Source organism: Crocodylus siamensis, chromosome 7 (genome assembly GCF_052110815.1).
Source record: "Crocodylus siamensis isolate JL-2025a chromosome 7, ASM5211081v1, whole genome shotgun sequence".
Taxonomy (NCBI): Eukaryota; Metazoa; Chordata; order Crocodylia; family Crocodylidae; genus Crocodylus; species Crocodylus siamensis.
In genome coordinates, this window is record NC_143401.1 from 17,717,388 (window position 1) to 17,741,724 (window position 24,337).

Consider the following 24,337-nt stretch of genomic DNA (forward strand, 5'->3'; position numbering starts at 1 on the left):
CAAACATTATTTAAACAGATTTGTATTCCAGAGTGTAAGAAGATTGTAGGATGAGGAGTGACAGCTTGAAACTAAAAGGTTAAAATAATCTTGGAAAGGGCTTGATGGCATAAACCCTATGTAAGAGGCCCCAGGAGCTCTGCCAGGCAGAGCCCTCAGGGGGAGGCAGCAGGGCAGGGAACCTGCAGCAGGCAGGCTGCATCCTGCCTGCCCCCATGGACTCTGCGCCAGCTGTGCCGCCTGAGGGTGAGGGCACAAGGGGGGAGGCTGGGCTCTGTGCTCTGCTCTGGTGGCGGCACCAGCGGCCTCCTGTGGGTGACAGCTGGGGCTCAGGCACTGCTGAGGAGGGCAGGGATCTGCAGGCCCTGGCCCTGGGGCATCTAGAGGGAACTGGGGGCTGGGAGTGAGGGTCATGCTGAGGAAGTTCGGGAAGCTCTGATCTAGTCTCTGACTCTGAAACCCCTGTGGGCAATAACCATGCTCAGCGGGTAATTTTTTTCCTAATCATCATCATCAATGAGCCATGTATGTTTGAATGGGGGTCAGATCAACTAAAAAGTTTGGTGTGTTGGGGCTTCTGGGTGAGGACAGGTGTGAGGGGGCGTTTGAAGAGCACAGTCAACCTTCCGGGAGCAGTCTGCGCTGCTTCCTGCTCCACAGGCCTCGGCCCGTCAAGAGAGCTCCGCTAAGGAGGGTGGCTAGGCTGCTCCTGGGCCCCGGGCGCCACCACAAGCAGCGCTGCGCTCGCCTGCACCCTCTGAGCGGCCCCGCGGCGCCCTTCCTGGCGCTGACGTTTGAAACCCAGGGCAGGTCCCGCTCCAGAGCTGGCCCTGGGACGGAGGAGGCTCGGGCCGGTTCCTTACCCGCGGTCTCCCCGCCGGCCCCGCCCGGCTCCGCACTGCAGCGGGCTGGCGGCGCGCGGCCGCGCCGTGGCCGGGCTCCCCGAGGCCGCGTGGCGGGAGCAGCCCGTGGCCCGGCGGGGGGCGGGCGCGGCCAGCCGCAGGCGGCCGGGCGGGGGCTGCGGCAGCGGGGCGGGGCGGGGCGGGCGCGGATTGGCTGCGGGGGGCGCGGCGCGGTGGTGAAGTGGCGCTGGGCCGGCGCCGGCCCTGGACGCGGGCGGGCGGCATGGAGCTGGCGGGCGGCATGGAGCTGGCGGCCGCCAACCTGTCGGCGCTGCACGAGTACGACTTCGAGCGGCGCTTCGACGCGCAGGGCACGGTGCGCTGGATGCAGGAGAACTGGTGAGCCCCGAGCCCTGCCGGCAGCGGCTCCGGCTCCGGCTCCGGCCCCGGCCCCGGCCCGCGGGCAGCCGGCAGCCGGCTAGGCGGGGGCAGGGCTGCGGTGAGACGGGAGCCGGGCGCCCAGGCAAGCCTCCTGCCCTAGCTCCGGGTCCCTGGTCCTTCCCACTGCGCTCGTATGGAGGCCGAGCAGCCCGACTCGCCTGCGGTCCAGGAGCCCGGCACCTGGCGCGGCCGAAGCCCGGCTCCGAGACCAGCGGCTTTGAGCGCGCGGTTGTTCCTCTCTCAGAGGAGATGGTCCAGCAGCCTTCTCCATCCTCCGTCCTGGCTTGACCTCCGGGCCAGCGGCCTGTGCCCTTCTCCCTTGGCAGGAGCGCACACGCTGCTCCAGGGGCTGGTAGGAGGAGGTCTGGCTGTGCCACCCCACCACTGACCAGCGTCCAGCTTCTCTCTTCTCCACTCTGCTGTGTTGTCCCACCAAGGGGGAGGAAGCAGGTATAAAATGTCTGTCCCTTGCCCTGTGCCCCTTTACTGATTGTAGGTAACAAATAAGCATCCTACCCTTTATTGCAGGAAGAGAAACTGATAGATGGACCCTAATAGGTTCTTCTATTCAGCCTCTGGTTCTTTAGCCAAACAGCCTCTGGGGAAAATAGTCCTCTCCCAACCTATCTCTGCTAAAAGATCTGTTTCAGTGCTGTGCTGTTCTCTGTTCAAAATCACTTTTTGGGACAGAAAGATTGTGATAATGCTCCCCCTCTAATACCTTCCAGGTAGCAAGAACAGCGTCAGCCGTCTCGAACAGCAGTGACAAACATTATTTAAACAGATTTGTATTCCAGAGTGTAAGAAGATTGTAGGATGAGGAGTGACAGCTTGAAACTAAAAGGTTAAAATAACCTTGGAAAGGGCTTGATGGCATAAACCCTATGTAAGAGGCCCCAGGAGCTCTGTCTGCAGGGGTTTGACCCATCTAGTCCTTGGCCATGCTAGCTCCCAGAAACCAGATACAAGGGTAGGCTGCAGATCAGGGTTTGGGGGAGTTGGGTAGAGCTGTGTTCAGACAGCCCCATGTTTTCCTGCATTTGCACATAGAGCTTGTCAGTGGGATCACTCCCTGGGATTTTGTAGTTCATACTGTAGGTAGAAGAAATCAATTGGCCACTGAAGGCCCACCCAGTGTCCTGGACATTTAGAAGCTCCACGAACCAGGGCATCCTTTAGTCATAAATAAATCTGGATGGGGATCTGCTGAATACCTCTCGGATCTGGCAAGGTTCGGTACATTTAGCAATGCTTGTTTTGCAGAACAAAGTAGCAGGTTATGAGGCATGTGGCGTCACAGCTTGGTGGTATTGGAGGATGTGACCCTTTTGTATAAAACAGCAGGTAGTAGCAGTGTCGATGTGGCCTACTTACCAACTGCTTAATCTTTAAGGTTAACTTTCCTACTACCACAGTTTATTCTTGTGATTCCTTTCCCTGAATGTGCCTCCTTCTCCCTAGGCTAGCTAGTAAGTTGTCTGAAGGCTAGGCAAACCTTTTTACTAAGGCAGATTTGTGAAGGATAACCTGAGTGGTTGATGAGAAAATACAGTGACTGTGCTTCTTGTGGCTAAAGACTGTTATGAAGCTGCCTCCTTTCTTCCAAGAGAAAAATACTGGTCTAATCTGTAGCTAAACCTCTTTAGTACATCAACTGACAGTCATGTCTAATTAAAGGCTGAGAATAAAAAATGCTCTCCCACCTCTTATGGATGCCACTGACCTGCCAGTGATAGGAGGAGCCTGCATGTGTTTAGCGCTTTGGGAGCACTGGGACGGTCCACCATAGGATGAGTGTAGCCAAGCAATAAGAAAACTGTTCACTGCTTCTGACTAGTATTTAGAAAACTTGAGCAGTCTTTCTTTTTCTTTCTTTCTTTCTTTCTTTCTTTCTTTCTTTTCATCTGCACCATCAGTTCAGACATGTACATGTCAGTATAGTCAGGATCTTCAAATATGGGTTAGCAGCCTGGCTGGCTGTACTACGTTTGATATGTTCCTTGTTGTCCCAGGCGTCCAGATAACGGTCTTGCACTGAGTGTAATGCTTGCACTGTAATGCTTGCACCGAGTCACAACAATACACATGCACGTGTGTGTATATGAGTACTGTTATGGTTGTGTAAAATCAGGGTTCTGCCTCCAGAATGGTAGAAGTGATTTGTATCCAGAATTTTGGTTTGGTGTCCAACTGAGTTGGCCCCAGTATCTGAGCTGTGTTGAATTTTGTAAACAAGTTTGTCAGGCACTGAAGTTAGATGTTCCTCATCCTTACTCTTTCTGACCTAGGAGGAAAGCCTCAGGATGTTGCATCAGAATTTCCCATAATAGTTCACTTCAGGGGTATGGAGTGTTACTGATGAAAGACTAGTAGATAGATAGTATCCTCTTTCCAGTGGGATTTGTACTTGAGCTTCAGGTTTCGGTTGGCTTTGCATACCTTATTTTCATATTGCACATATACTTGGGGGTCTGAAGGTAGATGATTAGCTTTGAAATCCTGATACAAATATCACTCAATTGCTCTCGACTTAGTGCGGTTTAGAATAACTAGTCTTTAGTTAGGAGAAATTCCAGATGGAAATTACTTGGAGATGTAGCTCCCTGCACAATACTAAACCATGTTCATTACTAGAATTACTAGTCGTTACTTCCTAGTGTCATGATGGACTGTTTTAACAGTTAGATGCAATTAAGGGGGGTAGGTAATCATGATGGTTAATAGCACTGTCACTACACAATACTATGTGCAATCTGACATTGGAATAGAGACTGCAGCATTTTTGTCTCAGGACTGAGCTAGCATGGAATCAATGCAAAAATTTAAGTTCAATAACTTAATAATCTGCAGCGTTCAAAACAAATCACTTTTTTTTTTCAAAGTCTTCCATCATACAACTTTCCTGGGAAAGAAGGATAATTCTGCTGGATTTCTGATTCAGCTGCTTTCTTTTAAAATTATTTTTACTATCACCAGAAATGAGGGAACAGTTTGGTAAAAGGTAACTATGTGGTTTCCCATTGGTGCTCACAAGGATTGATGCTGGTCAGTCAGGGGCACCTCATGTACCTGTATCAGCCTGTGATACCCTTGGGGCCCTGGCTCCCTTCTCCCATCACATTGTCATCACACTGCTTCTGATGAGTCTGTCTTGTCCTGTTCTTGTTGTATTGAACAAGGCTGTATAGGCCACCTTAACCCAACATGTTGGTTCTATGGCATGCAGCTGACCTCAGGACTATCAGAAGCAGGAAGTGAGGGAAGAAATAGGGGAGGGAAAATGCTGCAGGAATTTCACATGGGTTGATATGGGTGAACTACTGGCATCTGCCCAGGGCCTTACAGGCTGGTAAGGATTGCTCTGAGGTTGATTGGTTTTTGAGGTTTAGAGGTAAAAGATGAAATCTCTGAACTGAAAAAGAAGCCTACAGATGGAAACTCTTCAGAAGTCCATGTTCTTGTTATATCCTTATTTCCCACAAGTGTGATGGACAGAAGAGGCTATATTGTTCCAGGAATTTAGCTGAACAGTGGCTGACCCAAAAAAGTGATGAGAGTCGGTCTGTATTGAGCAAAAGAGCTAACTACCCTCAGCTGAAATTACCTAAGGGAGGGGAGATGCAGGGCTTGCTCCATAATAAGTTGCATCATTTTCATGGGATAGCCTTTTCCCTGGGTATACTAGGATATACTTCCTAGTAAGGGTATGCATCATATGTCTTCTCTACTATTACTAAGGATTAAAGTCTGTTTACTGTATAGTACTGATATGGTTGTGTAAAATCAGGGTTCTGCCTCCACAAAGTAGAGAGATGATTAGCCTCAGGAAGAAGGTGGGGGGACGGACGAAGTGCACCTTAGAGACTAGATGGTTCAGAGAGGTATAATCTTTTGTAGATGACAGCTTGTGTTATGAGATGCCACCTTCTACCATAGCAAGTAGGTCATGTGTCAGTGTCCTTAGCTAAACACTGGTTGGTTATCGTTTCCTCTAACGTCCTATTGGGTCCTATTACAACTAGAGGTACACCAATACATTGGTCCAGTATTGGATCAGCACCCCAAGCGCAGCCCAGCCCCAGCCCACAGCAGTAGCCCACCCTGCCCTATGCAGATCCAGGGGCACATGCCCTTCACGCCCTCCAGGGGTTTGCACAGCAGCAGGAGCCACCCTCTGGATAAGCTATGGCTCCATCCTGCACCCTGCCCCAGCTGGGCAGCACCTGGCCCAGCCCTACTCCTTCCCTCACCTCAGGGGCCTTAATCTGCCCATCCCCCACCCTTCCCTTCCACCACAACAGACTTACCAGCCAGACACTACTCTTCAAGTTGCTGGGCTGCGTATTGGAAATCAGATGAGTATCGGCCAATATGCCTCCTTAAAAATCTCTTATTGGTGCACACCTAATTACAACATAGTTTGAGTAAGTAGGCAGCGCAGCTGTTTAGCAAGCATAAATGTAGTGTAGCCTTTACTGATGCTATCAGCCAGGTGCTCGGGCTGGCTGACAGCAGAAATAGCACTTGGTTAAACCCAGATCCAAAATGTGTTTCTGTTCTGTTCCATTTATATATTAGAAGCACTTGCATCAAGCCTACATCATTGTCCACATATGATGAATCACATTTGGTGCCATGCCCCTTACAGTTTGCTGATTAGTGAACTTACTTAATATTGTAACATTCCTATATATCTTTCCAGGTATGTACGTGCCACTGATTATATTGCCCTACATGCTTTTCTTATCTTGGATGGAACCAGTACAACCTGCCATAAATCTCAGGATGTTCCCAATCAGATTCCAAATATTCTGATGCTTTCCACAGAATGTTAGTCTCTCAGGTTTTAACTCTTACTGCTCCTGGCATACCTCAGTGAAGTCCCTTTAATCTCCAACCCTGTTCCCCGTGTGTGGCGGGAGGGAGGAAATAGTACTTAATTCCCTGCCATTGATCTCTCTTCCTCATCACAGGTAGGAAGAGAGCCCAGTATAGGAAGAGAGCCTAGCTGAGACTTTGTAATGCTGCTGATATGAATTAATGTGCAGCTGTGGGAGGGTGGGATACTCCAGACCCGCTCATAATGTGAGCTGGCAATTGATTCCGTTGTGTTACCATAAACTTGGGACTGTTCAGTTTTAGAGAGACAAGGCTACAGCCCATCTATAATTAGTCTCTTTTGCAAGCTTAGGTTCAGAATTAAGGTCCAGAAACAAAGGGCTTTCCCTACCAAGGGTTTTAAACTCCATTATTTGAGGACCCCAAATTTGCCATAGTCTCGGGTCCAGTTCACCTGGGCCTGTCAAGGCAGAGAGTTGGCTGCTTGTCTAAACCCTGTGCCCCATAGCTGTGGCTATGGTGCCAGTCCTGGAGGGTCAGAGGGTCCCAGCAGGTGCCTTTCTCAAAGGTGAAGAGTACAGAAGAGCATTTCACTGGATTGTTGCTCAGATCCCCTGTGCCCAGCAGCCCAGCCAGAGCTGGTGGATACAGGTTTTTAAGTCCCTGTTGGGGAAGCCCTTTAGCTCTCCTAGACCACTCACCACCTCAGGATGGGGCTGACAATCAGCTAATTATCAGTCCAGAGGCTGTTCCAGACAGCCCATACTGCTGGGGCACCGAGAGTGACAAACAAGCCATTGAAATGTTCTACATTACATGTACAACATTTTTATGGCTTGCTTCCTGTTTTACAGTACATTGTTGTGCACATGTGTAGTAATCTGCCCATTTATGTGACAGTGAACTCTCACTCCCTCTGCTTTCTAGCCTTTTGCTTTGTCAGTGCTTACCAGAAATGTGTACACAGGCAGGTGGAGATGAGGGGAACTAAGGTCAGTATGCATCATATAAGTGACTTACTAGAGCTGGGTATAGCTGTTTACTTTGGGTGTGTCTTTCTCAAAGGGGAGAGCTAGTGCTGTCAACTCCTTGTGGCTCTGAAGCAGAAGTCGGTAAGGTTTTGCAGCAGAGGACCACTTTAATGGAGCTTGGCTCCAAGCATTGGTCACTTCCAACCCAATCTGCCCTGCTGGGGCCAGAGCCACGGTCACTGCTCCCTTGCAAAGCCTCTCACCACTGAAATGCTGTGGAAGCCCTTAGCTGCACACACTGGATGAAATACCCCTGAGGGCCAGACCCGGCTTATGGGCTATACATTGCTGACCTCTGCTATAAAGAATCAAAAAAATCAATTGTCCTGATTACATAGAATATATCTCATAGACCATATATCATGCTCCTTGTGTAGCATGGGCTGGGTTGTAATGCAGTGTACGCCTCATGGACATCTGCCCCATTCAGCTCCAGCTGACATTTGTCTGCTATGGGAACGAGCCCAGAATCATGTGACTGTGTGCTGGCACAGTGTTTCTCAACCTTTTAAGTAGCAAGTACCCCCTAACTTCTGAAAATTTTAATAAACACCCCAACATTCAATTTCTTAGGGGATTTTATATTTACAGACTAATGTGTGCCATATACACAGCCCGTCTTCCAACATATAAGGCCATGACATGACAGATGTCTTAGCTGGCGTGGGTAGGGTTGCCACCTTTTACACCAGGGGTGCACAACTCAAGTATGTGCCTGAGCTAGAGGTGAAGTTGGCCAAAACTAGGAGGGCTGAACACCCGAATTATTACTGGGGAATTTAAAGCACCATGCAATATGCAGCACACCAAATTTTTTACCATAGTTCTGAGAGGAGGAAGGGATGAGAGAGAGAGAGGAAAAGAGAGCAAGAAAGTGTTGGGATACCTGACTACCCCCTGCCTGTGTACTGCATACCACAGGTTGAGAAACTATGTGCTGGCAGATGCCCAAAGGCTCACGGGTGAACAGGAAAGCTGTAGTGAAATAGGCTGTCCTGCTTCTACTATGTTACAGCACTGGGGAGGGAGTTTCTGCTGTGCTCTGAACTTCAGGCTGGATCAAAGATCATCACAGCCAAGGGCCTTGTCCCAGAATCACATGGGAGTGACTGAAATGCAGTCACAGAGGGTGTGGATAACCATAAGGCTAAGAATGTTTTAAATATTTAAGCCACAAGAATTTAGATGTACAGGGCACTTAAGAACAAGTTTAAACTTCCTGGAACCTTTCAAAAGCACACCAGAAAAGTGAAGTACTACTATGAACTGGAACTCATTGAATCAGTTCAATATTAGGTGTGGACACAGAGTATTCTGTGCTTAGTGTCTGTCTACTCAGTCCTACAGGCATCCCAAACTGCACTTCTTCTCACCCCTCCAAATCCATGCATGGCAACAGGTCTGCTCTGGGATCCAGCCAGAATTGTGCTGCCCAAAGATCTATTGCTTACAGGCGATCTATGCAGTAGCATCTAGCTACATTAGATGCTACTGCACAGTGGTTGCTGTGCGTTTTATTTTGTACTTGCATAAACAATTAACCTGAGTTACTGCTCAATAGCTCCAGTGAATACCTTTTTTGTGATGCTACTGTGCAGTACTGGTGCACAGTAGCATCGTGTCATGGTTTTTTGCCACACAGTGTTACTACGCAATAGTATTGGGCTACTGTGCAGTCAGCGTCTTGTGTAGATGCACCCAGGGAGACCACAGTCCACAGAGGTGGGGAAGCAGGAAGCCTGTGTCGGTTTCCCTTCCCTGCTAGGGACTCTTGTTTAGGGTAGCCAGGTTCTGGGGTCTTTGTAGCCTCCTGCTTGGGAGTCGGGGTTTATGCCTGCAAGAATAAACACCCATCAGATGGGTGGTTGTGGGGGGAAACCCGAGCCATTGCACAATGGGCACATGATAGAAAAGAGTGACTTGCAATTCTACACCCATGAACAGTTAGTTGTTCCTTGCCCTGTGGCCTGCACTCCTGAAGCCAGTCTTGCTGTGCAGGTTCCACCCTGTGCACACATCTCTAGGTGATCGCTGACAATACTGGGCAGTTCTGGAGGGGGTGGGGGGGAAGGAGGACACCCAGCCCCCTAGGAGCTACGAGCAGGGGTCCACATACCCCTCCAACCCAGGCAACCCCCAATCTGGGTCTTCCTTCCCCTCTAGAGGAATCCTGGGAAAACTCCCTGGAAGGCATGGGTGTCTAGGTCAGGAGTGGGCAAAATGTGGCCTGCCAGGCCATTCTATCCAGTCTGCAGGGCCCCTAAAAAATTTAGAAAGCTAATATTTATCTGCTCCTGGCTGCCTGTCATGTGGCCCTCGATGCCTTGCCAAAACTCAGTAAGCAGCCCTCCGCTTGAAATAACTGTCTGCCCCTGGTCTAGGTACTTGCCATCCCTGGTGGCACTTTGGCAGCAGTGCAGTCCCTGCTAAGGGTGTTGGAACTGGTAGCAGTGTACATGCACATGTTTCTTCCCAGGGACAGAGGTAAAACAGTTGCCAGTGACATTTGTGGAGCAGTTTGAGTGTTCTGTCTTCTGCATTCTCAGACACAACCCCCTTCCCCCCTTCCCCCCTACCCATAACCTTATACCTCACTTCTCAGACAGACTCTGAATTATTCTACCTGTGTGGCTGCCAGCGGATGGGCAGGTTCTTGGAGAGGAGTCATCAGCTCAAGCAATGCCAGAGGCATGAGATGATGATGGCATTGTCTTTCTACACTTCTTGCCCAACCTGCAAGTCCCTGAAAATTAATTCAAACAATGCACTGCCACCCCTTAAGCAAATAAGGGATGAGATGGAAGTTTAACTGTGATTGTTCTGGGCTTGCTTCTGCTTCATTGGGTGCCTGCTAACACTGCCCCACACTTAAGCCTCCTTTAGTTGTGTGATCTGGACACAGCTATGGTTGGGAGTCAGCATTGAGCTTTTTCCAGAATGAAGTAAGAGCTTTGCCTTCTGGCATGCTGTTTGGCTTTTAACTCTTGCATGAAGTATGCAAAATGCAGTGTTGGCTAAAACAAAGCATGGTGCTGCTGTTTGGTAGCAGCATCCTCTGTTAGCTCTTTTTCTTTGTTTCTCTTTGGACACTTGCTGCTTTGTGGTAGGTCAGACCTTGATCACAATGGTCCTGTCACTTGAATCTTGTGAGCCTTTCTCTCGCTTTGGTTGGGGCAGCAGGGTCTGTGCCAGTGCACTGCAATTTTAACTTGTTCATCCAGCCTTTCTCTCCTCACCTGAACAGCAGGTTCTGCCAAGGTTCCTCGGTTGCAATCCTCAATATTACCTGCTGCTTCAGCCCAGAGGACATGCTATCAATAGGCTGAATCCCTTAAGGGACAGTCTGAGATTTTTCCTCTTTCTGTGATGTGAGGTAGAGTTTAACTTGGACCTAAGGCTTTTGAATATCTGCCATCACCGTGTTGAGGGGACAGGGTCACGGCACTTGCTGTATGTATGAGTTGTGCAGCTGAGGTTCTGGTCACCCTGTGGTACTCTACATGTCACTGGGACAAATGGTCAGGTTCCAGCTCCAGTTCTACCGGAAGGCTCTCCTCACTTCCTGTCCTGTTAGCTGCTGTTATGTTTCACCCTTCAAGGTGCTTGCATGTGGGTGGTGTCATATATGATGCTGTAGAGCAGTGATTTTTCAGCTGGGGAGCTGTGACACCCTAGGATGTCATGTGGTCCTTTCATGGGTGCTGTGGACCCTGGGTCCTGTGTGACCTGGTAAGTGCTCTCCTCCCTCATCCTTGTCCCAGCCCCAGCATCCTTCAGAGAAGCAGCTTAACGGCTGCTTCTCTGGGGACTCCTATCTTCCTTCTCTCCCAGCCCCTGGCCAGGTCAGTAGACACGAGGCTGCACAGTCGGGTTTTTCAGTCCAGCTTGTTCCCTGCTGTCCTCAAGCTCCTGGGGCAGCATGGGCCATGAGGGCCAGTGATCTAGCAAATAGTAACTCATGGTTGCTAGGTGGTGTGTGGTAGAACCTCACTAGGTAAGGAAGGACAGCATCCCTAGCTGGGGACTTGGAGCTTCGCTTTGAACGAACCTGTTTTATCTGAGCCTTCCTCTCAGCTTTCAGCAGCTCCAGGGACTGGGTGTCACTGTTGGATCTCAGGACAGGCTCCTCTGCAGAGTGACAGGTGCAAAGTAATGCCTAAACTAGTGATTATGGCCATAATCAATGAAGTGATGAGGGGGGGAGGGCCATGTCTTTCAAGTGCTTTATGCAAGAGACAAAGACTTTTGTGGGTGATTTTTCATTGGACCAGGGTTGGGATAGGCTTAGACAAGCTTTCAAATGCAAAGCTTTCTTTACTAGGTCTGAAGGAAGAAGCAGGCACAGTGATTAAAAACAGTGCTGGGTTGTTTTTATGCTCAGGCTCTTGTCTGCAGTCTACAGGCAAGTTTAGGAGATTTAAAGCCCAGCACATGATACGTAATTTAACCTCTAACTGCAAAAACCAGAACCCATATAGCACCCTAGTATCCCAAGCAGTATGAGGCACACATTCATTTTCAGTGCACATCGCTTCCACCTGCATGCATCTTTGATGAAGACCTGAAACCAAGGCAGAGCAGAGGAAGGGGTTGAGTGGCAACAGAGCAGCAGACAGTATGAGACTCCAGAGAAGCAGCCATGGTGTCAGGGGATGCGCTTACCGCCCCCCGCATGTCAGTGTTCATGTTAACTGGAGAAGACGGCTAGGTAGAAACGCACAAATAGTAGAACTCAAATGAATCATCAGAAGAAGATGGAGGAAAGGGTACTCTGCTACGAGCCTCTAGACCAGTAATTCTTCCCCATGTCACTGCAAAATTCAGAAAAGCTATAGAGGGTGCCTTAAGTCTTAAAGGATGACCACCACTAGTACAGAGCTAGTAGGATTTTTGTCCAGTCAAGTAAAATACCATCTTATTAAAAAGTTGTGTTATGTGAACTGAAACAACATCCCAAGTCTGGAAAGTTAGGCCCGAAACACATCTCCACATCACGAAAGAAGACTTTGACTCTAGTGTATAGTGACGCTGAACGCGCAACTCGGCCTTTGTAAAGAATCCTGTCGTGTCTCTCATACTATGAACTGCTTTTTTACAAAGCTAGGAGATGTTCTCTTATCAAAAGCTACCATGGAGGGGCCCATCTGTAAAGATTGAAGACTGCCATGTTCTTTCAACCTAAAATCCTTGTTAGCTAACTCCTCAGATAGGATCTGAAAGGCCAGGACACTGTCAGTGGAAGACTCGGGTGTAATAGATCTCTTATTTCCTTTCCCCATCACGGGTATTCCTTACAAGCTCTACTTCCTATCAAGGCCTGCCCTCACCATGGCAGGGGATTGCTAGTTATGTGTTGTCTGCTAGGAATGGAGATCTCATTTTTGAGGCACTGTTGTTAGTCCCCTGCTCCTGGTAGGACCTTCTACACCTTAGATGGGGACTAGTCTGTATCCGTAGGTCCTCATTGGTGCTCTGTGCCAGCTTCTCTGAGAATTGCGTTTTCTTCTCCTCTGCTTGCAGGCAGAAATCATTCTCCTTCGCTTTGGCTTATGTGCTGTTGATTTTTGGAGGTCAGTATGTCATGAAGGAGCGAAGAGGCTACAACCTACGCATGCCGCTAGCCCTGTGGTCCTTCAGCCTGGCCTTGTTCAGGTAAGAACTGTGTCCTAAGCTATGTGTAAGAAGCTTTTGCAGCCTACCAGTTTTCCCTCATGGGAAAGGCCTTGTGGTGGGGGTGACTTTCCCCTTGGGGAAACTGGAAGCCTTTTCTCCACTAACTCAAACAGGGAAACTGCAGAACCAACAGTTGATCCCCCTACCCCAGAAAAAGGCCTGAAGGTTTCATCAAGCCACTGGTATCTTTTTTCCCTTTCCTAATCCTACAGAGCAAAACTGGGAGAGTGGAGTCTTCCACATTTTTCTCCTCTCCCCCAAGCCCTCTGGTCACCATCCCATTCCTGCAAGATTGTTCCCTGTATTTCTCCTCCTCCTTGTCACTGCAGGTTCTGCTTCTGGGCAAGCAGTAATGCTGAAGACGACCGTATTGTTGAGTCTTGGTTGCCAGTGTAGAAAACGGAGAGCGCTTGCACTTGGCGAACTAGAGAGGCTGTGGGGAACTAAGAGCTGTCACCCCTGATAAATTGAATGGAGGTGGAGTTGAAATTTCACAGAGTTAGAGGGTAAAAGGAATTGTAAAATCATCCAGTCTGACATGTATATCCCAGGCCATTACAGCCCATCCGTATTTTGAGTCCTGCTGACCTGATGTCTTACAGTCAAGACTGGATGCTTTTCAGGAAGACATTAACACAAGGAAGCTCTGCTTTTCCTTCAGTAGTTTTGCTTTAATAATTTATCACCCTTGTTACTGAAAAAAGTGGAGTCTTATTTCTACTTTGCATTTTTCTGGCTGCAGCCTCCAGCCCTGTGTTCTTGCTCTGCCTTCCCCACTATATTACAGAGCCCTTTTATCTCTTGGTAACTTTTCTGTGTGAAGGTGCTCGGGCACTGGCATCAGGTTCCCTCTCTGTCGTCTTTATGATGAGATAAACAGATGGAGCTTTTTTTGTCTTTTACTGTTAGATGTTTTCTTCAGCCCAGGAATAGTTTCTGGGGAATTTTTTTCTGGCCTTCCTCCCTTTCAATATCCTTTATAAAATGAGGGCACCAGAATTATGCCTACAATGCCAGCATTGTCTCACTTGTACCACATACTGAGGTAGAATCAACCCCTTGCTCCTACTCATGCCTCCTGGTTCTGTTCTTTCAAAGATCTCATCAGTCTTTTTTGACACAGGACTGCATAGATGTCTCTTGAGTTGTTTGTGCACTATGACCCCTCACTGCTTTTCAGAGTCCCTGCTTTCCAGGATGCAGTTCACTAGGAATGACCTTAACTTTTGTATTTCTATAGCCAAATAAATTGTGCTGGAAGAGACCCAGCTTATCCAGTGATCCAGATCACCCTGTATGGCTGCTCTGTCCTCAGCTTTACTTACCATTCTGCCAGTCTGTGCCACCTGGAACTCCCGTCAGTGGTGGTTTTATGCTTACTTTTATCATCAGTAATCACACTGAATACAATGGGTCCTGCTATCAATTCTGTGCAGTTCCACTAGATACACGGCCTTTGTGTAACGTTTCTTACTAGCTAATTGTTGAGATTATTGAATGTGTACCTTAGGGACACTGTGCAGTACTAGCCTTTTAATTGGATTGTCATGTGGAGAGTCCTTTAAATCCAGGAGGGGGCATGGAAGAAGATTCCATGTCACCTCCAAGTTGACTGTCCACACCACATCATGTCTGGCCATCAGCACAAATTGGCAGCATGTGTCAATGCTTAATCCAAGAGATGAGAGAAGAATAGAGCCTAAGGACACTCTAGTTCAGTGGTTCTTAAACTCCTTATACTTGATGCACCCCTCAGAAAATGCCTGCTTTTGGTTTTCACTCATTTTTTAACTACAGAAAAATAATGGAGAAATTCTTCTGTTGCAAAGAACTCGGAAAGACCCTGACAAGTCAGAATGTTTTTAGCACTGTGGATTCCTGTTTGACATCTCTGGGTTTATCTTGTGAATCCTGATTTCACACCTATCAGTGCTATAATTGTCTGGCACCCTGTGGCAGCCTCGAAAGGATCTCATGGCACCCTGGTTGAGATTCATTGCTCTAGTTCAACTTCTGCTCAAAGCAGAACCATCCATGTCTAAATGGTCATCCCGGCCAAGTGTTCATCTAGCCTGCTCCTAAAAACTTCCAGTGATGGGGATTTCACAACCTCTCTAGCTAATCTGATCCAGTACTTTAGCCCCATCATAGTCAGATTTCTTTTTCATCCCACCTAAATTTCCCCTGTTGCCCACAGAGAGCCTTGTAATTTGGCCTGCAGATGTGTCTGGAAGTTTGGTAGCAAGGGTGTGGCAGCAGTGGTTATTACTGTGGTTTCCAGAGCCGTGGCAGTTAATGCTGCTACTGCTCTCCCACCACTGAATTTCTGGACCCATGGGGAGCCCTGTGGCTGATGCCATGCCGTGGGCTGGAATCGGAGCACCATTGCACCATGCTTTTGGTTTTCCATGCAAAAAGAGCATGCTGATTACTTGGGAGCAGGCAATTATTTCAGCTGGAGGGCTGCTTAATGAGTTTTGGTGAGCTATTGAGGGCCACATGGGTAGCCTTGCCCCCTGACAGTTGTTCCACCTCCTGGTCACTGTCTTGGGACTAGAAGTCTTACTCCCTAACCTTTAACACCAGAAATCCCTCCCCTTGTCCTGGTAGTACTCCATTTGAGAGGGGGCTGCCATCTTGAAACCAGAAAATAAACAAATTGTATACTAAAAATATCAAACATCTACTATAACTTAACTTTATTTTTAAAAATATTTTTGTCCTGATTTATGTGTGTTTGGGGGTTTTTTTGCATAGTTTATCTAGAAGCAATAACTCAAAATACATTCTTACTCTTGTATATTGTGCAGGGTGAGTTAAAGGGGGTCTATGTGGGGGCTGTGCAGTTGGAGAGTGGGTGTGGAGGGGTATGGGTATGGGGTAAGGGTATGGTAGGGGTGGGAGTGTCTTTGGGGGCTGTGGAAGGGTTTTTAGAGGTAGGTGGGGGTGGGGTGCATGGTAGGTTGTGTGTGGGGTTATGGTAGGGGGATGAGTGTGTGTGGGCTGTGGGAGGGTATGGGTGTGGGGGTGTGTTGGGTTATGGTGGGAGGTGGAGAGCCAGCCTCGTCCATCTAGTCTCGCTGCAGCATGCAGTTCCTGGCTGCAAGACTAGGACCCATATGGCACACATGGGGCCAACCCAGCTCAGGCTGGCATAAGGCAGTTCAGCTGCAAAGCCAGCCCATCCCCTCCCTGTTGTGCTGTGTGGGTCCCAACCTTGCAGCAGGGAACTGCATGCTGCAGCCAGGACAAGCTGAGCCAGGCCGTACGCTGGCTGGGGCCGGTGGGGCTGTTCTGCTTCCCTCATGTCCAGCTGTGGCTGCCCCTGCCCTTGCTGTGCTGCTGCGGGTGGGTGGGAAGCTTCAGTGGGAGGTTTCTACCCAACGCATAGATCTTCGGGTCTAGCTTCTGGCTGCATTCATAGATTTCACAGACGCTAAGGCTGGAAGGGACCTTGAAGATCATCAAGTCCAGCCCCCTGCCCCAGGGGCAGGAAGTCAGATAGGGTCAAAGGATCCCAGCAAGATGAGCATCCAAGCGTTTCTTGAATGATTCCAAACCAGCTTGGCTTCATGAACATCCCCTGCAGGCAAGTGGAGTGGGTAGAAGGTGGCCAGGAGCTGGATCTCCATGTGCTGGGCAGAAGCCTTCGGCTGAGGCTTCCACCTGCTCTGAGTGGTGCAGCAAGAGTAGGAGCCACAGCTGGAAGCAAGGGGAACATAACAGCCCTGGCGGTCCTGGCCAGTGCATGCAGCTTCCAGTGGGGCTGTTCCTGGTGCGGCTGCTTGGATGCTGCTGTGTTCCCTTTGCCTCCAGTGACTGCTCCTCCCACTCCTGCCCCTTCCTGTACCACTCCAGGAGGGTGGGGGAAAGGAAGCCATAGCCCCGCTGCCCCCACTGGAGATGAGGGGAGCAAAGGTACATCTGGCCAGCTGGAGCTGCACTGGGAACAGCCCTGCCAGAAGCTGTGTGCTGGCTGGGGCCAGGGCTGAGGATAGTGCAGGTTTGGGCTGTCTGGGTGGGAGCAGGTGGGGCTCAGCACCATGTGGAGCATTGCAGGGGCAGCTGCAGGCCAGATCCAGCCAGCTGTGGGGCCGTATCCAGCCCCTGGGCCATATTTTGCCCGACCCTGAGGTATCATTCATCTTGCAGACTGCTATAGCTCCTAGGTCCTTTTCTGCAGTACTGCAGCCTAGCCAGTTATTCCCCAATTTGTACTTCCGAATTTGATTGTTCTGGCCCAATGCAGGACTGGGTAATCTTTCTCATTGAAATTCTACTAATTTATTTTGGACCAATAAATGGGGATGTCCACTGTGCTTCTCTTACAAGTGACGTCAATTCAGTAGACATTCCACATTGCTCCAAACCCTTTTTGCAAGCATAACAGGATAGCAGGAACACTGAAGAGAAGACAGGTTTTCTTAATATTGTATGAATTTATGATTCTTACATAAATACATTATGATTTTTTCTGAACAGGTTTTTATACCTGGCAAGTGCCAACAACATTGGTCATGCTGTGCAAGATATAAAACCTAGATATTGATCCCTCTTCCCGAAAGCTTATGCTGAAAGACTCAAGATTTGAAAACAGAGAGATCACACAATGGTTGTCTCCTTATTACAAGCTGCTGAGGGTGATTCAGCACTATCTCTGTAATTACCCAGGGCTCTATGCCAGCTTCCCTCAGCTTTCCCACACCTCCTTCCCTGTGGCATCTCAGCATCTATTTACCCCAGGCCTGGCTGGACAGAGCAAGACAGGATTGATACCATATTATGTCCCCTCAGTGCTTTGCAGCACCTGTCCATTCCTGCCCTCCTCTCCCCACCAATGACTAAAGAGCTGCACTGGCTCTGTGGCATGAGCCTGCAAGTTTTAAGAGGCACTTCCTGTCCTTTATGACAAGTTCTTGAAGCCAAAGGTGAGGCATAGCATAAACTCTTCCACAGAGGCAGATCCAGAGGGGGTGCAGTAGTGCAATTGGACCCCACCTTACCTTGTCTCGCATGAGCTGTCAGTGCAGGTCCTGAGTGCTGCCCCACAGCTCATCCTCTCCTTTTCCCTGCTGCTGAATTCAGTGGGGAGGGAAGGGGAGAAAAAGGGCAAACAGCAATAGTGCTCACTCTGTGGGCTCTGGAGACACGTGAAAGCTGTGGACAGACCCCACACTGAGAGCTTATGCTGGGGCCTGTGTTAATCATACAGTGAGCTCAGAGTGCACTGTGCATGCATGGCACAGCCAAAGTGTGTGTGGGGGGGGGTGCCCCAGCTTTGTTCCATTCCTGGATCTGCTGCTGCTCTTCCCTGTCCGATCCTCTCATTCTGGTTTCCGTGGGGCTGTTGCCTGGCATCAAGCAAGCAGAAAGCCTTGTGCTTGTACATACAGGGTTGCTGCAATACAGTCCTCAACATTGTGATACCCTGGTGGTGTCAGTCTCACAGGGGAGCAAATGTGTTGGCCACCTTGAGATTGGCCTTAGCTCATGCGAACACAGAGGACTGGGTGGCAGTTGTGTTGCCAGCATTCATATGCTCTCATCCCTGAGATGCAGCTTTGTTCCAGTGCTGCACATGCATTAGCATCTCCCCCAGGAATCCTGTTACTGCCGGTGGGCTCGGAACGCCTGTGGGACAACGAGCCTAGTTGGATGCCAGGTGGCTGCTGGCGTCCCACTTCTGGGCTCTGTCTGTAAGCAGATTGTAACGTCCATTTCTGAAACGTCACCAGTAAGGTCATCTGTGCTTGCAGCTAAGCAGTATTCAGATTTCAGTCCAGGCTCAGCTATATCTTAAATGGAGCCTTGAGAAGGAAAAGCGGGAGGGGGAGGGGAACCTCATGACTAATTAAATACACTGTTCAAGCCTATTAACTATTCTTCTTGTAGTGTATGAAAACTTCAAGTCATCATTGACTTTGCAAGACTCCAGGAGGTGTTGATTTCTGCAAGCAGAATAAACTGTTGAAGGAGCTAGACTCGATTCTTAGATGTACCAGTCTGTGTCCTGTCACAACATTGATCTGACCCAGGGTGGCACTTCTTGTGTCTGTATGTACTTAGTTTCATAGTTTCTAGTGTTGGAAGGGACCTGAGTAGATCATCTAGTCCGACCCCCTGCTGTGGCAGGAAACAGTACTGGGGTCAAACGACCCCAGCAAGGTGTTCATCTAACCTCCTCTTAAAGACCCCCAGGGTAGGAGCCTGCACCACTTCGCTTGGAAGTTGGTTGCAGCTCCTAGCTGCCCTGACCATGAAGTAGTGCCTCCTGATAGCTAGTCTAAACCTACCCTCTGCCAGCTTGTGACCGTTATTCCTGGTCACTCCTGGTAGTGCTCAGGGGAACAGGGACTCCCCCAATGCCTGCTGGTCCCCCCTGACTAGTTTATAACAGGCCACTAGATCCCCCCTCAGCCTTCTCTTGTGGAGGCTGAACAGGTTCAGGTCCCGTAGTCTCTCCTCGTTGGGCCTGCCCTGCTGTCCCCTGATCATGCGAGTGGCCCTCCTCTGGACCCTCTCCATGTTGTCCACATCCCTCTTGAAGTGCAGTGCCCAGAACTGGACGCAGTACTCCAGCTGCGGCCTGACCAGTGCCGCTAGAGGGAGAGGATCAGCTCCTTGGGTCTGCTCGTGATGCATCTGTGAATGCATGACAAGGTACAGTTGGCCTTCCTGACTGCATCCCCACACTGCCGGCCCATGTTCATCTTGGAGTCAATGATGACTCCAAGATCCTTTTCCACCTCTGTGCTGACAAGAGGGGAGTTCCCCAACCTGTAGGTATGGTGCCGGTTGTTCCTCCCCAGGTGCATCACTTGCACTTGTCTGTGTTGAATCCCATTCTATTCTCTTCTGCCCATCCCTGTAACCTGTCTAGGTCTGATTGTAGCCTGTTGCTTCCTTCTAGTGTGCCCACATCCCCCCACATCTTAGTGTCATCAGCAAATTTGAACAGGGTGCTTTTGACCCCCTCATCCAAGTCACTGATGAAGATGTTGAACAGTGCGGGCCCAAGCACCGAGCCCTGGGTGACCCCACTGCCCACGTCCTTCCAGGTGGAGAAGGACCCATCCATTACCACCCTCCGGGTGCAGTCCTCCAGCCAGTTGATGACCCAATTGACTGTGTGGGTGTTGACACCACAGTCCCCCAGTTTCTTAATGAGAACAGGGTGAGAGACGGTGTTGAAAGCCTTCCGGAAGTCCAGGAAGACTATGTCCACTGCTACCCCTGCAGTCTAATGATCTGGTGATCTGATCGTAAAAGGCTACCAGGTTGGTCTGACAGGACCTGCCACTGATGAACCTGTGTCGGTTGCCCCTGAGCATACAGTCCCCTGCTGGCCCCTCGTGGATGTGTGCCAGAATAATTTTCTCAAACAGCTTGCCTAGGATCGAGGTAAGACTAAGTGGCCTATAGTTTCCCGGGTCCTCCTTCCCTTTTTTGAAGATAGGAACCATGATAGCCCTCTTCCAGTCCTCTGGCACCTCACCAGAGCACCACGAGTGCTCATAGAGCCGTGCCAGGGGTCCTGCAATGACCTCGGCCAATTCCTTTAGTACTCTAGGGTGGAGATCATCCAGACCGACTGACTTGAATACGTCCAGTCCCTCCAGAAGCTCCCTAACTAGTTCCTCACTAACCCTTGGCCCAGGTGTGCCTCCCCTGGGGCCTAAGGGAGGCCCAGTAGGGAGGTGGCTGTTCTGGTCCCTACTTAGGAAGGTGGAGGCAAAGAAGTCATTAAACATGTTAGCTTTGTCATGTGGTGTGACGACCAAATTTCCCAACGCATCCTGCAGGGGCCCCACATTACCCAGGACCGTTTTTTTTACCCCCCCCCATGTATTTAAAGAAGGACTTCTTGCTATCCTTAATCTGGGAAGCTAGTCCTAATTCCATCTTTGCCTTGGCCTTCCTGACTGCCCCCCTACATCCTCGAGCGACTGCAGTATAGTCATCCTTGGTGATGTCCCCTTCTTTCCATTGGGTGTACGCCTCTGTTTTAGCACAGAGACATTCCTGGATGCTTTTGGTGAGCCATGCAGACTTGTGCACCCTCCTGCTCCCTTTGATCCTCATTAGGATTACCTTCCTTGGGGCTTGGAGGATTGTCTCCTTAAGGAGCGACCACTCACCTTGGACAGCTGGCTCCCCTCCCCTCTGGGACCTCAGCGCTTCCCCAACTATCCTCCTTAGCTCGTTGAAGTTTGCCCTCCTGAAATCTAGGGCTGCTGCCTTGCTGCATGCCTTTGCTACCTTGCACTGGATGGTGAATTCCAGCAGGCCATGATCGCTGTCACCCAGGTGGTCGAGCACCCGCAGCCCCCTCACCAGGTCGTCACCCGTGGCCAGCACCAGGTCCAACAAGGCATCTCCCCTGGAGGGGCTGTGCACCTCCTGGGTTAGATGGAGGTCCTGCACTCTGGCTAGGAACCTACGTGAGCAGTCAGACCTGGCTGACTGCTCTTCCCTGGAGATGTCCGGGAAGTTCAGGTCCCCCATGACTACCACGTCCTTAGACTTCACTACCTCTGTGAGCTGACCTAAGAATTCCTGGTCGAGCTCTTCTCCCTGGTTGGGAGGTCTGTAGTAGACCCCCACCATTAAGTCTCTTTCCCCTCAACTGCCTTGTACTCTAACCCAAAGCACTTCAGAGTGCCCTTCCTCTGACTCCTTGCTAATTGACGAGGATGTGTATTCCTTCTTAATATAGAGTGCCATGCCCCCACCTCTCTTTCCTATCCTGTCCCTCCTGTACAGCCTATAGCCCTTGACATTCACCACCCAGTCATGCGTTGAGTCCCACCACGTTTCAGTGATCCCCACTATGTCTGGACTGGCGTCAGCTAGCAGGAGGGTGAGTTCCTCCTGCTTGTTTCCCATACTACGAGTGTTTGTGTAGAGGCACTTGAGGCCTCCTGTGGATGTGTGTACTGACCCCCTAGTCCCAGCATTGCCCTGGCCCCTATCGCTTATCTGTTTATACTTAAAAACATGCAAGAGCCATTTCTGCATGGTTTCTGCAAACCCAGGGTCTGTAATATGCATTGTAGCCCATAAGTCTGCACAAACTGCTAGGATGTTTGGTGTGTGTGTGGAGTGTAGTCTCATGAGTAGGGACAGACACTACTAGCTTCTATAGCCTCTGGCTTCCCCAGGCAGCAGTTCCAGGTTGCAGGTAAAGGGGTTTAAACAGCCTGTGCTGCAAACCCCTTGAGGGACCAAGAAATGTAGCCAAGTTTGCAAAAAACATGCAGAAATGACTTTTACATGGTTTTTTTTTTTTAAGGGCATATAGACATAAGAAGTGCCACACTGGGTGAGATTAATTGTCCATCTAGCCCAGCATCTTATCTCTGAGTGGCAGAAATGGATGCTAGAGGGAGAGCCTTGAACTAGATAGATCTAGAATAACCTGTCCCGTATCCATTATCTTTCCTTACATCCACCTTTATTGGTTTAGAGATGACAAAGAAAACATCTCCCACCATTCCGTTCAACAACTCTTAAAAGACTGATTATCCATGAATTTAGCATAGCCAGGTCCAAACTGAGATTAGACACCTGCCCCTACCACCTCCTGTGGCAGTGAATTCCACAAGTTAAACACACCTTACATAAAAAAATACTTCTTGTTACCTTTAAATCTGTGTCCTCCTAATTTCAGTGGGTGCTCAATAGTGCTAGGGGCTTAGTGAACAACAGTTCCCTGTTCACTTGCTCCACACCCTTCATGTTTTATAGACTTCTATCATATCCCCTCAGCCTTTTCCTTTCCAAACTGAAGAATCCTGGCCTCTTTGGTCTCTTCTGGTTTGGTGACTATTCCATACCCTGGTCATTTTGGTTGCCCATCTCTATGCCATTTCTAGTTCTACTACCTTTTTGAAATGAAGGGACCAGAACTGCACACAGTATTCAAGATGTGGGTGCACCATGGGTTTGTATAATAACATGGTGTTCTCCATTTTGCTGTCTATTCTCCTCTTAATGCTCCCCAACCCTTTATTTGGCTTTTTTTGTTCCCACTGCACACTGAGCTGAAGCTTTTAGAGAACTATCTGAACTCACTCCAAGGTCTTTTCCTGAGTCATGACAGCTACTTCAGGACCCAGCATTGTGTATATATAATTGAGGTTATTTTTCCCCAGGTGCATTACCTTGCACTTGTCAGCAGTGAAATTTATCTGCCATTTTTTTGCCTACTCACTGAGCTTAGTGAGAGCTTTCTGCAGCTCTATCATTTTAGGACTTGGCTACTCAGAATAATCTGGTATCATCTGCAAATTTAGAGACTTCACTGTGCACCCTATTTCCAGCTCGTTGAACAAAACAGGACCCACCATGAATCCCTACTTCTGACCACCTTCCATCCTGAAAAGTGACCATCTAGCCCTACCTTTTGCTTCCAGTCTTTAACCAGCTCTCAGTCCACAAAAAAACTGATTTATTCAAGTGGCTGTGATGCACCAAGAGGATTGGCATCAGTTGCATAAGTTTATGCTTCCAGTTGCATTTTAAGGGAAGCTGTCACCCATCACAAGGAAGCGCATGGAGCAGATCGTGGCTCTGCTCTGGGCCCTGACCCTGTGCTATCACCACCCCATGTTCCTGATTCTGGCCCCAGCCCACCCATCCTGCTTCCAGATGCTATTCCCTGCACTCCTGCAGCCCTATCCCATCCACTCGGCTGAGCACACCTTGCCTGTTGGGATCTCAGGCAAGTCTCCATGGAGACTCCACCTGCCCTACTTTGTATCCAGAGCCCCCAGCAATGGACTGGCAGCAGCAGCAGCTAGGCAGAGAGTCCAGCCACCACACTGCCCCTGTCCCACCATGTGCCTGGGGATGGTGGAGCTAGCCACACAAGCCACAGCCCAGGCTGCCCTAAGAAACCAACCAGCCACAGGCTAGATAAAATCCCTTGCAAGTTTGGATCCAGCCCACACACAATATTTTGCCAACCCCTGTTTTAAGCACTAGTTATGTGGCTCAGAGTGACACCACTTCAGGGCAGAATTATCTCTGATCTGCATTACACAGCCATTAAGGTGTGGCTGTTCCACATAGATGTGCTGCTCAAGTTGAAGTCTGCCAGTATTACACCTTATCCCTAGAACAGGAGTAGCAGCCTGTCCTGCTCACCAGCTCTGTAGTGGTAACTCACAGGGTGTGACTGCTCCAAACTGGCAGAGACACCAATGAACATTTGTGCTGTTCATAGCATAAGGTGTAATGAGGCACTCTGTCACTCTTTTCCCTTGCCTCAAGGGATAAAAAACAGACTGACTGGTTTAATCTGGGGTTAACTGTCCTAGGTTTTACATCCACAGTTTAAAAGGCAATCAACTCAAATTAGCATTGATTGCTTGTAGGGGAGGGGGCAAAGTGTTAATTCAGATACTTCAAAGGTACTTAGGATGGGACAATGAGTTTGTATTTCTGTAGGATCCCAGGATAAAAATCTTTTTCCCAGGATAAACTTGTGTCAGTTTTTACCCTGGCTAT

At 49.4% G+C, this 24,337-nt stretch overlaps 1 protein-coding gene across 1 annotated transcript in view; it reads left to right on the plus strand.

Annotated features, from left to right (window-relative positions):
• Nucleotides 1-786: 786 nt before the first annotated feature.
• The window catches only part of ELOVL3 (ELOVL fatty acid elongase 3), a 29,934-nt gene continuing 6,383 nt past the window's right edge, over nucleotides 787-24,337 (plus strand). Inside the window, exons 1-2 of the mRNA XM_090058116.1 lie at nucleotides 787-1,241; nucleotides 12,674-12,805. Of these exons, the coding sequence (XP_089914242.1) occupies nucleotides 1,126-1,241; nucleotides 12,674-12,805 (248 nt within the window). The 5' untranslated portion in view covers nucleotides 787-1,125. The remainder of the gene's footprint in view (nucleotides 1,242-12,673; nucleotides 12,806-24,337) is intronic.